Raw genomic sequence first — 14,953 nt, forward strand, 5'->3', positions numbered from 1 at the left:
GAGTAGGTCCCAAAAACCCCCCCGCCTACACTGGGGGGTTATTGGGGGGGCGGGGGTGGGGCTGAGAGGGGGGGGGGCGGGGGCGGGGGCCCTCGGGGGGTGGGGGGGGGCGGGGGGGGGGCGTTTGATCGTTGCAGCGCGCTCCACGGACCATCAATCCCAACCTCTTGATCCCAACCGAAGTTGTCAACCTAGCTTCGAGAACCACGTGCTCGTGTCATGTTAAGCAATCTGCATTAACATCCATAGCTGCAAGGTACCGACCGACCTGCACTTGTTCGCCGGCTGCCTTTGTCGCATCGTTTTCCCCTTCGCGCCTGGACAATCGATATCGCAAAGCAAAGGTTTGGTCCTATCTTGCCAGCCGACATCGCATACGATACACCTTGCAGAGCAATCGTATTTGTCGCGACTGGATTTCTGTGTCATATAGATACACGCCATGGCTACTCCCACCCTCAATTTCATCACTTTCAATCAAGACCACAGCTGTCTTGCTGTTGGTATGGCCGCCTACCGCCCTGGCCTCGAGTGGCTGTAGCTAATTGTGCTTCTTCTTCGTAGGTACTTCCAAGGGCTTTCGCATCTACCATACCGATCCTTTCTCTCGAATCTTCAGTAGCGACGATGGCAACATTGCTATTATCGAGATGCTGTTCTCTACCTCCCTCGTCGCTCTCATTCTTTCTCCTCGCCATCTCATAATTCAGAACACTAAGGTACCGGAACTCTTGTTGTCAAAAGGGATCGCATTGCTCACAAATGTACTAGAGAGCATCTGTCATTTGCGAACTTACCTTCCCCTCGGCCGTTCTAGCTGTCCGATTGAACCGAAAGCGCCTGGCGGTCGTTCTTGAGGATGAAATATACCTCTACGATATCAGCAACATGAGCCTCCTGCATACGATCCCGACTTCGCCGAATCCTTCTGCTATATGCGCCCTCTCACCTTCCTCCGAGAATTGTTTCATCGCCTATCCGCTGCCCAAGCCTCGAGAGGATCCTGACGCCCGGCGCCCTGCTCACGCACCTCCTCATTCAGCTTTTGTTGCGCCTACTTCAGGCGAAGTGTTGGTCTTCGATACTCTTACCCTGAAAGCTGTCAACGTCATCGAGGCGCATCGCTCGCCGTTATGCTGCATCTGTCTCAATAATGAGGGTACTCTGCTCGCTACAGCCAGCGAGACAGGCACTATCATTCGCGTCTTTTCGGTACCAAAGGGCCAAAAGCTATATCAATTTCGACGTGGAACCTACCCATCCACTATCTACAGCATGTCATTTAATCTGAGCTCGACGCTATTATGCGTCTCTTCGACTTCAGATACGGTTCATATCTTCCGACTTGGGGTCCCCCCAGGAAACAACACACCGGCTGGGGCTCCCATTGAATCCCCGGGCTCGCAGCGGCAGGATCGTTGGTCTCGAGCAAGGAGCTTCGATGACCCCGAATCCCCAGGCACCAGTGCAGGCGACTCGCCCAAGAACGAATCTTCCGATGTCGTTTCGTCTGGGAATGGCGCAGGCAGCAGCAATAGCGCAGGACATACAAGACAGAGTGGCTCATTCAGTAGTATGCTTCGCCGCTCTTCACAAATAATGGGCCGAGGAGTTGCTGGTGTCGTGGGGTCCTACCTACCTCAATCCGTAACAGAAATGTGGGAACCTCTACGCGATTTCGCTTATATCAAGATACCAAAATCTACAGTTCCTTCGGGGACTTCAAGGGCTCTACGTGATGCTCCAGGAGGTCCCTTACGAAGCGTTGTAGCGATGAGTAGTAGCAGTCCTCAAGTAATGGTTGTCACTAGCGATGGCGGCTTTTACGTTTACAATATTGACATGGAACACGGCGGAGAAGGCTACCTAGTCAGGCAATTCTCGTAAGTACTTTTACAATGCTCAAGAAACAAATGTACTGATCATCGAGGTCAAAGTGTCCTGGAGGGTGACGACAAGAGCGACGCGTCAGGTTATGGAAACTAGCGGAGCCCTGCAAAGGTCAACAGAAACTGCAGCAGCAATATCAGATCAACCTTGTGCTCTGAGCGAGGTTGATGAATGGAGCGGAAGCATTACTACCGGCGTTTATCGGGTCTGGAATCTTTTAACACTAATAATCTCTTTTGCGGCGAGATATCCCTTTCTCTAATACCCTTTTTTGTTTGTTATACTTCCGAACATCATCCACGTGTGTCGTCAAAGGTACGAGCAACGGACAGAAGGGGCGGAATACTTTGGTAGAGGATATTTTGTCACTGGAGATTGCAGCTTCAACATTACATCTTAGCCAAACTTATTGATTATCTCTACATACATTTCACCGTATGTACGTACGTAGAAGGCAAAGAAGGAGCATATGTACATTCATTCAAAGCAACCAAAAGCAATCGTAACCCATTGTCGTTCATCATTGTATCCAGTAAATCCAAAATTTCCGTGTGACCAAAAAACGAACAGATACCAAGACACAAACCCAGGTACAAGCCAGATAATAAAGCAACTCAGCTACCAAGCAACGCCAACAAGAACAACCCTTTGAGGGTTTCCCATCTTTGTCCAGGACCAACGAGTGCCGATCCCATTCCCAATCTCCGATCATTCTTTCATGCCAAAACGCAGTCTGTCAGAGACCAGTATGCCCAGGTTTAACTATTCCGCCAAGGCACTCCGGATACGCACGAAATGAATCGACAAAGTTTCAGGAGCTGGTTCATATAGTTCCTATGACTATGTGGCAACCCCTCGACCAAAAGACATACTGGAAAACTGCTGGATGCACCAACAATGCAGCTTTATCGAGAATATGGTCGGTTCATGAGTGCGATCTCCCGTGCAATCTCTGCCCACTCCAAGGTTCGTTTGACTTCGGCGTCTGGATCACCGTCCTGCTGGAGCACCTCCTCGTACTTCAACAGTTCGTAGGCAAATCGAAGATGTGGTTGAATGATTACGTTCAAGCGTCGGGCTCTGACATAGCAATAAGCGTGAGGGAAAGACATCTGTTTCGATCGCATCACTTCAGCAATACAGACAGTAGCGCTTCGGGAAACTCCTACGCGGCAGTGCACCAATGTTGCAGTGCCATTTCGACGACCCCGATCTGATTCTCGCGATTAGTTTCCGCAAATTCAACAGCCTTCTGCCGTGGTACAAGACTTACCAATAAACTCGAGACATCGAGTGAATTCCTCAGTCAACGGATCAATGCCATTGTCTTGAACGCCCTGGACCACGCAGACATTCTCCTTACCCCAGTCCTCAAGGTCTCCCTCTCGCCACATGGCTGTCTCGCCCACACTCAGGATCTGAGTGATGCCAAGGGCCCGTAGGAGATCAGGATTATTAGCATGGCCCAAATTACCCAGGTACATATAATCCAAGACTCGGCTTGGGAATGATCCATCCAGGGCAGCAAACCAGCTCGGCTCATCCCTGGTCAAATGAGTGATGTCAGTCAGGCTCAGGCCCTTGCAAACAGGAGACTCCCGGAGTAGTCGTGGTGTGATTGAGGTTAAAAGTGCGACATCGGTGGGATAAGCGAAGAAATTCCGCTTCTTTTCAGTATGGAGTTTTAGCCATGCTTCAGGAACAGGCCATCCTGTACTGTAGCTAAAGTACGCGATGCTCAACATAGTCGACTCAGTATAGCCATCGGCGCAATGGAGTAAGATCTTGCGGGGCTTGACGTCAAACATAGGTTGCTGGTCTGAGGGCATAGGCGAGTCTCCCTCGGCGTCCAGATCATCTGTATCCAATGCTGATTCAGGGTCGGGATATGAGCCGTGGGCAAGATGGTAGATCCATTTGCATGTTTCCAGGATACCATCGGCTTCGGAATGTGACCAGGTCGGTGGGAGAATACTTCCGGACGATGGGAAATCAAGGAACCGCTGCTTGTTGTCATCACCAGGGCTTTCGGCAATGAGCTGGAGAGCCAATGGATTCAGCCGACCAAGATCGCTGCACTCAATCAGAATGTCGTATTTCTGCTCCTCAGGGCTTCCTTGCTCAGGCGTAGGGCCCATGAAGACATTTTTGGAAAACTCGGACGCCTCTGTCATGGCCCACATCTCTCGTCTCTCCTGGTTGAAGAAATCAAGGACATTGCCTGTCAAGTGGCTCGAGGCGTCTACGGCCACTATTTCCGGGTGATTCTCTTCGAAGTCTGAGAATGGGCTTGTGCAAACAAAAGTATGATACTCGGGCATCCAAACACCTTGACCCTCATTTCTTTCGCGCCACCGCTTCTGTGCACTCGCAATATCCCACGCGACTTTACGAGTTTTGATCAAATCTGCACCATAGACGATTATGTCCGACAAAACAGCGGTTTTTACGGTCTGGATTTGGAAATTCCTCACGGAAAACCCCTCCCGAGGATCCGCATCAATAAACTCTGTGGGCTCGTTTGCTTGAACGATCTCGTTCGGAGCAACCGCCCCCTTCAGCCGCGCACAGTTTACATCTCCGTCAGCTTTGACAAGAGTGACAGATCTCAGACAAGAGGGGGTGCGGCGAAGAGGCCGCCGTCGAGTAGCAAAGAAGGACTGCTGAACATGGTTCTGCGGGTGTAGACCATGAAACCATGGGAAAACCAGAGCCGGGTCGGGCAGCGGTTGTCGTGAAGCAACATCGAGGGCCTGGGCAACGCTGGATGCATCAAGCTCATAAATAGAAAGCTCGCCCGACTCGAGTCTTTTGAAGCCGTCAAGCGGATACAAAGCTGAGGTTTGTTGCAGCTGGTCTTGAGACGGCGGTGATGGCGGTGGAGTATCAGGCTCGTCTGGCCGAGCAGGTCCAGTAGGACATATGGGAAGATGCTTATTGGGGACTGGGACTGAGCATGGCGAAGTAGAACTAGAGCTAGATTCAAGGGAGAGTGGCGGAGTTATGGTAGACGAAGGACGATGAGGCGGAATTGGTCGAGCGAGAGCGACGGTAGTCATATCAACGAAGGGGGGTAGATATGTAGCTTATGTATGTTGGACAGCTAGGATGTAATGGCAAGAAACAGTTCCGGCTGGCGTTATCGAATGGGGGACTGGGCGGGTTCAAAAGCAGTATGTTATACAAAAATATGGCCCAGATGGGGTGTCTAGTAATTTGATGGGACAGTCAGACAGTATTTCGAGGCCGTTTTCAGACTAGAAATGCAATTTCCTCTCCGACTCAGCCTCAAGACCTTTGGGGGAGACAGTAATCAAACGGATTCTTGGAAACAGATGCAAGTATAGACAAGACACACGCGGATGTGTTATTGCTGCAAATGGGCAGGCAGCGGGCAACCGTCGCACATGCCTGGGCTCAGGATATGAGACAGAGCGCAGGGAAATAAGCCACAGCGATCGCTGGGTGGAATGAGGGTGGTGGGATGGAGATTGCGGGATGATGGATCCCAGAGAATTGAGTTGGGGTGAGGAAGTTGTGTATATGACAGGTCAAGTAAAGACTTGGTCCCGAACGTACAATATCGTCGATGCCGCCGCGACGCAATGGGCAATGGGTAATGGCAATGGAAGAATGTATCGATCGACAAGTCCAGGTACGAATCGCCAAGAAGCTCGCAACAGAAGAGAGTAGATAGCAAAGCAGTAAGCGAGGCGATGACGATTTGGGAATCGACACTGTTTATCGTAATGGTCGATCGACGGCCGCAGGCGACAGAATTGAGACGATTGCGAGCAAAAACACAATGGGAGGCACACAGAGGGATGTTAATAGTCTATCATGAAAGATACCAGGCAATGCCGTCGAAGAGAGCATGAATACAATGGTCAAGAAGATGAAGGAGGAGAGTCGAGTAGAGAAGAGGGGCGGACGACCACGGCCGGCAATCGGATGGATAAGTTAGTCGATAGAGGAGGGTTTCGTAATGGTGGTGGTGATTTGGTTTCGGTACGGTTTTTGGCTTTGTTGGTTGGGTGGTTTGGCAGCGCGGTTGGTTGGATGAGTGAGCGCATGGATGGCGAATGCTAAGTTAGTACAAACATACCTACCTAGTAGTATGTACGGTAAGGTAAGGTACCTAGGTATGTAGTAGGTATACTGATAAGGGTAATCCCTTTTGAAGATGTGCCGCCCGTAGGTACTGTACTGCGCTGCACAGTGTTTCCCTCAGCCTATACCACACGAGTGCATGCCGGAGTTATCTATCTTAGTAGGTACAGCACTTGCCAAGAACAAGCTCAGTCTGCACTGGCTGGCTGGTGTTTGTTGAATCAATCGAGACTGGGAGAACATCCAAACCCCAAACCATCCATGGATTGGATCCAATGGATTGCAATATTATTATACGTAGTGGCCGAACGACCACCCAGAGCAGGTGGTTTAGGGGCACGGGCCAATCAAGCAAGGCCAGCACCGGCATTCAGTGGAGAGCTGGCGTTGGGTTCCCGCTATAATTGGCGGGGAGCTGCATCCAGAAGCGGGGAGCTGCCTCCCACATCGCGCTAGGCTTTGGTCACAGTGCACCTTAGATCCAGAAGTACGGGCTGAACAACCAGGACCCTCGATTTGATTGGCTGTGAAAGTGATGCAGTATTGAGGTTATCAGACGCTGTATGTAATGCACAAGGATTAGGTACCAACCTATCTAATAAGGTAGGCACAGTAGATTAGTAGCTATGTACGTAGATGGAGAATTTACTGATACATATCAGATGGGCTCATGGACACGAGATCTTCGCAGCGTTGACCATATGCCAATGTGAGGTGATGGTGTGGCAATGTGAGACCAGTACCTACCTACCTACCTACCAACCTAAGTATTGAGGTGAAGTTCAGTGAGAATACCACGGGCCAGACCCAAGCCCAAGACAAAGCCGCCCGCGGTGCATTAGCGCCCCGCGCCGACAGAGCCAGACCTCGAGGGGCAAGAAAACACCGAACCTTGATATAAGGTGTCAAAATAAACTTGGCAAAGAGTCCCCTAAGCTTAGGCTAATTTACCTAAATACTTTTGTCACTTTAGGTCAAGGTCTTGAGTTTTCTTTCCTCCCCTAGCCAGACTCCAGAGCTCCCTGAACTCCACTCTCTTGTTCTCCCCACCACTTAAACTTAATGCTTCGTGTGCCGCTCAGTGCTCTTCTACATACAGTCCTCCTTTGCGTTGACATCTTAGCCGGCGATAAACAACTGCTTGAAGAACTTGCTCACAATACATCAAATATTCATCCATACAGTGTATTCATCGGCAAACGTCATGAACTCTCCGTAGTCCCTGACTCTATCTATCATGAACCCGCAATACGGCATACTCCCAGAGTCACATCACACGATCAGCAGTAAGTCAGCTACCTTACCTACTCCATTCTTACCTTGCCTACTTGCTTATCTTACCCATGTATTATGGGAATCAGCATGGCAGGCAAGGGCCCTTTTCCGGACTCCACCCCTGGCCCACGAAGACCCCAGAGCATCTCCTTATTCAGCTTAGCATCCAGAGCTCTCGAACTACCGGCATTTGGTCTTTGTTCATCTACGGATAGCAGAAGTGGAATCAAACCAGCTGAGGTCTACGACTTAATGTCAGCCACGTCGAGCATCATTCTAACGATGAGGCCACTCATAAGTGACGAGGTTACGCCAGACCTTGGACCCCTCACACAATACCGTCCCGTGGAAATCTTTATGTTACTAACCTCGTTATCTACATCGCGGATAACCATCTAGTGTACCGGTAAGTTACCTATAGCGATCAAAAAATGCTGTTTCAGGAGCTGTTTCAGAAGACGACGCTCACAGAAAGTCATGTGCACCGTAGTTCATTCTCTCTGTACCTCATGTTTTGCTTGAGTGAATCCTTGGTGCGAGCCTTACTAAACCTGTAACAAGAAATAACGAGGGTTATAATATCTCGAAAGGTCTTTATGCTCTGCTAGTAATTAGCCACTTTCTCGCGTGCACGTCTACCTAAGGTAGCATGAGAGTGAGAGGTGATGGCTTGTTTGTTATATGCTCTCGAATGTCCTAAGCTGGCAAATGTCAATATGCATAGTTCTTTTATACAAGCAATATTAATTTCCGGGCCGTTGCCTTTTCAATGATTTGTATCACACTATCTAAAGTATGGAGGCACAGACACAGATGACCCCAATTCATTTCCTGTGATAACTTGCCTAGCTTGCCTCACCTTGGTGGGGATATTCTTCGGTGTAATGGGTCCTCACCGACAGCTTTCTCGGTGACATCGGCACCCCTGCACGTGACCTCGCGACGCTCATCTTTGATCACACAGAAGTCCACGTCACGCCTCACGCCTTCTGCCATCTTTGTCGCTACCCATCTCTCATACCTACAATAATACGCTGAGGGTTTGCTCCGGTGGCTAGCCGTCGGGTCGTCATGAAGTTCAATATTGAGTACGACACATCCTTTCGCCTCATGGCACCCCTTTTACTCACATCATCTAGTGACTTGCCTGTGCTATTCCCTTATCCGAGGATATATCCAGGTAGGCATTAATAAACGCGTGTTCCACTGGCCAAAAGCTGACTCAGTTTTCTCAGAGCAATATGCGTGAGTTGTTGGGCGTTGTGGTGTCCGAATGGATGAGATAGACTAACCGTGAGGCGCATTAAGTTACATGTGTGATCTCAAAAGTACCTACCCCTTCTATCGTTGAAATGCATTGTGATTGCTGACGTGATCGCCCATCGCACCAGAAACACTAGACGCAGGGGGCCACTGTGTTCTAGAAATGCCTTCAGGCACAGGCAAGACCGTGTCTCTTCTGTCTCTTATTGTTGCGTATCAACAATACATGCCTGAAAAGCGCAAACTGATCTACTGCTCTCGTGAGTGACACTTGACCTCACCCCTGCTATTGCTGACTTATGCCTTGACAGGCACCATGTCCGAAATTGAAAAGGCTTTAGTAGAACTGAAGTCTCTCATGAAATACCGAGCCGAGCAGCTCGGTTACGAAGAAGAGTTCCGTGGTCTAGGCTTGACAAGTCGAAAGAACCTGTGTCTTCATCCTTCAGTCAAGCGTGAGAAGAGTGGCGCCATAGTCGACGCTCGTTGCAGGAGTCTCACGGCTGGCTTTGTCAAGGAAAAAAAGGAACGTGGAGAAAGCGTAGACGTCTGCGTGTATCACGACGTGAGTCTCGCAGAACCTCAATTTTCTTACCTATTCCATGCTGAGCCAATGATATAGAACCTAGACCTCCTCGAGCCTCACAACCTGATTCCCAATGGCGTCTGGTCTTTCGATGACATGATTCGATACGGTGAAGAGCATAAGCAATGCCCATACTTTACTGCACGCCGAATGGTGAGTATTTTTCTTATCCTATGGGCCTCGTTTTAGTGGTTCTTATGTTCTACTCCAGATGCAATACTGCAACGTCGTCATATTTTCCTATCACTATCTGCTTGACCCCAAAATCGCCGAACGGGTGTCAAAGGACTTTTCCAAGGACTGTATTGTTGTCTTCGACGAAGCTCACAACATTGACAACGTTTGCATCGAATCTCTCAGCACAGATATCACAGAGGATTCTCTGCGGAAAGCCACAAGAGGAGCTCAGAATCTAGAGAACAAGATTTCACAGATGCGGGATACAGACCAGCAACAACTACAAAACGAGTATGAGAAACTAGTTCAGGGCTTGCGTGATGCTGACGAGGCACGTCAAGAAGATGCCTTCATGGCAAACCCTGGTAGGCTCCAAAGAGATCTCCACTTGCTTCCTTGCAATGTGCTAACCATTCCGCAGCCCTTCCCGAAGACTTACTCAAAGAGGCTGTTCCAGGAAACATTCGTAGGGCAGAACACTTTATTGCTTTCCTCAAGAGATTCATTGAGTATCTGAAGACGAGGATGAAAGTGCGCCAGGTCATTTCTGAAACACCGCCTTCGTTTCTTGCCCATCTCCGAGAGCATACTTTTATCGAGAAGAAGCCTTTGAGGTTTTGCGCTGAACGTCTGACATCACTTGTTAGGACCCTCGAGCTCACCAATATCGAAGACTACCAGCCTCTTCAGGAGGTTGCAACTTTTGCAACGCTGGTGGCAACGTACGAGAAAGGCTTTCTCCTTATTCTTGAGCCCTTTGAGTCCGATACTGCTGAAGTGCCTAACCCGGTCCTTCACTTCACCTGCCTTGACGCTGCCATAGCTATCAAGCCCGTTTTTGACAGGTTCTACTCTGTCATTATCACGTCTGGTACCATTTCCCCACTGGAGATATACCCAAAGATGCTGGATTTCTCAACTGTGATACAAGAATCCTATGCCATGACCCTCGCCCGGAGGTCCTTCATGCCTATGATTGTCACTCGAGGTAGTGATCAGGCTTCCGTCTCCACCAGCTTTCAAGTGCGGAATGAACCCAGTGTGGTCCGAAACTACGGCAACCTACTCACGGAATTCGCCAAGATCACGCCGGATGGGATGGTTGTCTTCTTTCCATCCTATCTTTATATGGAATCTATCATTAGTATGTGGCAAGGAATGGGTATCCTTGATGAAGTTTGGAAGTACAAACTGATCCTGGTGGAAACACCCGATGCACAGGAGACATCGCTTGCTCTGGAGACCTACCGCACAGCGTGCTGTAACGGTAGAGGTGCCGTTCTACTCTGTGTCGCTCGAGGAAAGGTATCCGAGGGCATCGATTTCGACCATCAATATGGTCGCACTGTGCTATGCATTGGAGTTCCATTCCAATACACCGAGTCACGTATTCTCAAGGCTCGTCTTCAGTTCTTGAGAGAAACATACCGCATCAAGGAGAATGACTTCCTCTCCTTTGATGCAATGCGACACGCCGCCCAGTGCCTGGGCCGAGTCTTGCGTGGTAAGGACGACTATGGAATCATGGTCCTTGCCGACCGGCGATTTCAGAAGAAGCGCTCACAGCTACCCAAATGGATCAACCAAGGCCTCCAAGAATCAGACGTCAATCTAAGCACGGACATGGCCGTCAGCAGTGCAAGACGATTCCTTCGAACTATGGCGCAACCGTTCCGGGCTAAAGACCAGGAAGGTATCAGCACCTGGGGATATAAAGATCTGATGGAACATAAGGAGAAGATGGATCTAGAGAGGATCAAGGAGCTCGAGGAGGAAGCTCAACAACCAAAGCCTGCCGCGCAGGACAACAATTTTGAGTACGACGAGGACGAGTTTGACCAAGATATGATGGAGATGGATGGTTTCTAGATTCGTTCGAGCAACTGCAATACCAGACGTTAGAAAAACGGGTTTAGACTGCAAGGCCAAAAGCAAATCAAGTTGTATCATATTATTCGGACTAATCAGAGAATGCTAACCCCATCTAAAGTTAGTTGCCTAGCTCTTTTGCAGTGTTGATTCAACTTGAACAGAAATCTAACCAAGCCTTATTTTTGACTCGCTCCAAATACGATGCCAGAACGCCGAATGCTGGGCGTTCGCCCAACTCGGGCCTATTCAATCATGAGAAACAATGGACAAAACAAGGATATCATCTGCTCTGTGCGTTAAAGGTAAGAACAACAATCTAATCTACCAAAAGTCTCTTGGCAGCCTTTGTTGCTCGGAAGGCGGGAATAGAATTTGCCCGACCCGGCTTTCGTCCAATCTCAATGCAAAGCATTCGAATAAAATCATGATTAGTCCAATAGCTGGAGTGCGCACTGAGCATGTTGAGGTACTGTATCTCCAAAGGCCCTCCCCTAGAGCGGAGGTACCAGTCGATTTGCCCGTTGTCGTTAAGCAGAAATGCCTTTCTCTCTGCAATCTCTTCCCGGGTAAAGTCGTGCACCTCGAGCTCTAATTGAGAGGGCAATCGGATCGTTGAAGGTCGCTCCGGCTCCGGGACTAGAGGGTTGGGTGCTGGTGCCATGCCTGGTACTACTCCTCGCATTACGGCGCCGACAGACTTCCACAGAGAACCCGAAATACTAGGTACGTAAGCCTTTTTGAGACTCGCCGCGTAGACAGGGTCCACGGCGCCATTCAGAAGGTACGCAATGGGATCTTCCTTGGCCAGGATGTTGTATATATTGTCCACAGCCAAGCAGCCAAAAGTCCCGGCGTCTGCTACGACGTCTTTCGATACGATGTCGTTTGAATCAGCTCCAGGCTTCATTCGACCATGACGAGGCATCAGAACACCGCGCTCCAGAAGAAGAAAGAATCCCGCAGGACTGCCCGCCAGGAAAAGATTCTTGGTATCAAACTCGAAGAAACGTGCCTCGGGTTCCTTTCGAGACCAGTCCAGCCTTGGCACTGTGGTAGGTTGATTTGAGAGAATCTCAAGAGCCATTGCACTCCCAAGGGAATGTCCGATCATGTGGACGCGTCCATTGTCAGCAAAACCTGGGTTGTTGCGGCACCAGAGCCGATAGACACGATTTGCTTCTGATACAAGAGCCTGGATCATTTTCCCTTTGTGATGTGACATGTAAAAGGGGATGTCGAACATGATGTCTGATATCATGCTGCGGACGGCCGGAATCGTATCAGGTTCGATGTCTTTGAGTCCAAACCCCTCAGGCGTGTATTCCTCCTTATCTTCCTCCCTCATTGGTCCTCCATCCTCAAAAGACAGGCCCATTCGCCAATTCAGGGGCAAGATCATCAGTCCATTCTGATCATCGCGCAGAACCTGCTTGACCAGAGGGCTCTGGAGCTCCATATTCACAGCTCGGCGAAATCCATTGATGGCATGAGTGAAATGGAAACTCTCAACCCTCTCCGCAAACTTCTGGCCAATGCCGTGAGCGACAAGAACCAGATCAGTCACTTGACGCTTCGCCTTGTCAGCTTTGCAAGCAGCGCATACATCTTGTCCACGGTTTTCGTGCGACTCATCGGCAGCAGAAGCACCTGCTTTGTTTGGTGCCTGTATCTTGTGGTGTAGGTGCTCCCATGCTGCTCGGTCGAATCCTCGAGCGACAGGAATCCCGACAGTGACGCCTTTCATGATCTTCATCGTTGGCCGTCGGCCATAGTATGCTGATGGCTTTAGGCTCGGTTTTAGGAGAAAAGCCTCAGTGGCATTCTTATACAGGACATGATAATTCGAATACGGTCGGGTCAGGATGTTTGCGTCTTCCGCTGTGGCCTTCTTCATGGGGGTCGCATCAATGTTACCTTCAGCAGCAGCTTCACCCCGAAAGCAGCGAGCAGCACAAAATGGATCTGATGGTATGACTGGCTCAGGGAAGTCGTCTCCGGATCCTATCTCTGAATCCTCGGGCCATAGTCTATGCGAAATCTTTTCTTCACCCAGTGGTCCAACGTCGATAGCACATCGGAGCTCATCACTCCATGTCTCAGTCCACGGTCGCAAATAGTGATAGCCGGCCTCTAACTGGTTGGCAACAGCTGGCGGTATTGGGAGCATAGTATCTCTAGGTTAAGTCAGTTATCCTTTCCCCTAATCGACCCTGGAAATATAACCTATAGAACCAAGTCGCCCTAGAAACAACTGCAACATCGTTGATTGGGGACCAGTATATCGGCTTCATCTGAAGCACAGGCAACGAGACCATATGAAGTCTTGATATTCCGACCGCAACCTCGGCTACTTTGGTCTGGCTCTCTTCGGGTACTGCCTGAGTCCCTTGGTCCGCAATGGTTACAGTCTCTTCTCGTGCGGGAACGCCTGGAATATGATCTGGGTTTCGAGAGGTATGTCGGCCTGAGCCTCCGAGTCCAGTCAGCGGGAGAGATCCGGGTTCTGATTGCGTCTCTGGACTTCCAACGCGTACGAATGGTCTGCCTGAAATTCCATCATCGACAACTGGTGGTCGTGTAAGGCCGGGACTGCCAACGGGTGTTTGTACTCGTGGTGGCTGTGAGGTGGATAAGCTATTGGTTCTCGCTCTCATTTCTCCTATAGTTGATCGACGCTTAGAACTACGAGGCTCCGTTGTTGTGGTTCTGGGAATGTGGGTAACTGGGTGGTCAGTAGTACTGGCGGAAGCGGTTCCTGGATGGCTCGAGGGTGTGCTGTTTGATCCCGGCTGAGCCTCAACTTCATCGTTGGCTTGCTTTTTCAACCGATCAAGTGCAAACACGACCTGTTGCGTGACATGGTCCACATTCAGGGCTGGATTTCGCCGCCTGACCAGGGCGCAGAAAGCTCTCTCAAGTTCTTGGGAAACGTGAAGGACCAGTTCAGAGCAACAAGTGGACACAGGCGTTGTGGGCAGTACATCACTGACTGGTGCTGTCACATCTTGTGGCTTATAGCCTTTCCGGTGCATCTCCCAGTGATTTGTAGTTATAAGCTGAATGAGTGATGCGAGCACCCCTGGGTCAAACTGAGGAGTGCGATCCAGATTCCTAAGTGCATCTTGATGAGCGCGACGTGAAGGCTCAATCATGAGACTCAGCCAAGCCTTTTCCAGTGCATTATTATCACCTCGAGAAAAGGCGCGCACTTGTCCTCTACTTGTCTTTGAATCGGTACCAACAGTTGAGGGAGTTGAAAGAGGATCATCAATGGGTATCACTGACGAGTAGAAGAACTGAGCCTCGACCGGGGGGACCTCATCTTCGCGTTGAACGCGAGAAACAGGGGCCAGGCGACACTTGGCGCTGTAGGTGTGGTTATCGTCAGTCATGTCGATCGATGGTGGTGATGTCTCGCTCGGGACGCGACTACGAGTGGGATTGGATTGTCTTGTGCCAACAACTCTCTTGGGTCAAGCCTTGGGCGGCAGCTGTCTATTCAGTAGGAGTCGGCCGTGCCATAGGTACCTAGGTAGAGCTTGAAGCTTCCTTGCTGTTCTCTCACAAGGCCATAGAAATCGGAGGAAGAAGAAGAAGGAGAAGAGAACTTGACTAAGTATATAAGGCCAAGGCTCCGGGGTTGCTATTCAAGGGACGCCATGACGTGGGGGATGATGTCTGCCTTTAAAATGTGGGGCTACCTCCAACTAAGGTAAGGTAATATGTACCGAGTACTCCGTACTGTGCCTCGAAACAAATGTATGTATCTCTACAGCCAGG

At 50.0% G+C, this 14,953-nt stretch overlaps 5 protein-coding genes across 7 annotated transcripts; 2 read left to right on the forward strand and 3 right to left on the reverse strand.

Annotated features, from left to right (window-relative positions):
* The first annotated feature begins 121 nt into the window (after nucleotides 1-121).
* Nucleotides 122-2,414, forward strand: FVEG_11367 (autophagy-like protein 18). 2 transcript variants are annotated; one of them, XM_018900599.1, is made up of 3 exons: nucleotides 122-503; nucleotides 565-1,883; nucleotides 1,938-2,414. In XM_018900599.1, exons 2-3 carry the CDS (start codon nucleotides 889-891, stop codon nucleotides 1,984-1,986), a joined length of 1,044 nt encoding a protein of 347 aa, XP_018758903.1. In that variant the 5' UTR covers nucleotides 122-503; nucleotides 565-888; the 3' UTR covers nucleotides 1,987-2,414. The 2 variants fall into 2 exon arrangements, with proteins under 2 accessions (XP_018758903.1, XP_018758902.1); XM_018900598.1 differs by lacking the exon at nucleotides 122-503 and having other exon boundaries at nucleotides 535-719; nucleotides 772-1,883.
* FVEG_11368 (hypothetical protein) lies at nucleotides 2,259-5,952 on the reverse strand. 2 transcript variants are annotated; one of them, XM_018900601.1, is made up of 3 exons: nucleotides 5,470-5,947; nucleotides 3,164-5,098; nucleotides 2,259-3,103 (listed from the first exon to the last, which is right to left on the reverse strand). In XM_018900601.1, the coding sequence occupies exons 2-3, from the start codon at nucleotides 4,947-4,949 to the stop codon at nucleotides 2,796-2,798; spliced, it is 2,094 nt and encodes a 697-aa protein (XP_018758905.1). In that variant the 5' UTR covers nucleotides 4,950-5,098; nucleotides 5,470-5,947; the 3' UTR covers nucleotides 2,259-2,795. The 2 variants fall into 2 exon arrangements, with proteins under 2 accessions (XP_018758905.1, XP_018758904.1); XM_018900600.1 differs by having other exon boundaries at nucleotides 3,164-5,952.
* A 2,094-nt stretch (nucleotides 5,953-8,046) lies between these two features.
* Nucleotides 8,047-8,335, reverse strand: FVEG_17013 (hypothetical protein). Its single transcript, XM_018906253.1, has one exon. It carries the CDS (start codon nucleotides 8,269-8,271, stop codon nucleotides 8,131-8,133), a length of 141 nt encoding a protein of 46 aa, XP_018758906.1. The 5' UTR covers nucleotides 8,272-8,335; the 3' UTR covers nucleotides 8,047-8,130.
* FVEG_11369 (DNA repair helicase rad15) lies at nucleotides 8,242-11,348 on the forward strand. Its single transcript, XM_018900602.1, has 9 exons — nucleotides 8,242-8,363; nucleotides 8,415-8,455; nucleotides 8,511-8,520; nucleotides 8,584-8,603; nucleotides 8,667-8,798; nucleotides 8,850-9,103; nucleotides 9,161-9,277; nucleotides 9,336-9,666; nucleotides 9,723-11,348. Exons 1-9 carry the CDS (start codon nucleotides 8,347-8,349, stop codon nucleotides 11,168-11,170), a joined length of 2,370 nt encoding a protein of 789 aa, XP_018758907.1. The 5' UTR covers nucleotides 8,242-8,346; the 3' UTR covers nucleotides 11,171-11,348.
* Nucleotides 10,040-14,794, reverse strand: FVEG_11370 (hypothetical protein). The gene is made up of 2 exons (XM_018900603.1): nucleotides 13,397-14,794; nucleotides 10,040-13,347 (listed from the first exon to the last, which is right to left on the reverse strand). The coding sequence occupies exons 1-2, from the start codon at nucleotides 14,563-14,565 to the stop codon at nucleotides 11,490-11,492; spliced, it is 3,027 nt and encodes a 1,008-aa protein (XP_018758908.1). The 5' UTR covers nucleotides 14,566-14,794; the 3' UTR covers nucleotides 10,040-11,489.
* Nucleotides 14,795-14,953: the final 159 nt, after the last annotated feature.

This window comes from Fusarium verticillioides, chromosome 9, assembly GCF_000149555.1.
Source record: "Fusarium verticillioides 7600 chromosome 9, whole genome shotgun sequence".
Lineage (NCBI taxonomy): Eukaryota > Fungi > Ascomycota > Sordariomycetes > Hypocreales > Nectriaceae > Fusarium > Fusarium verticillioides.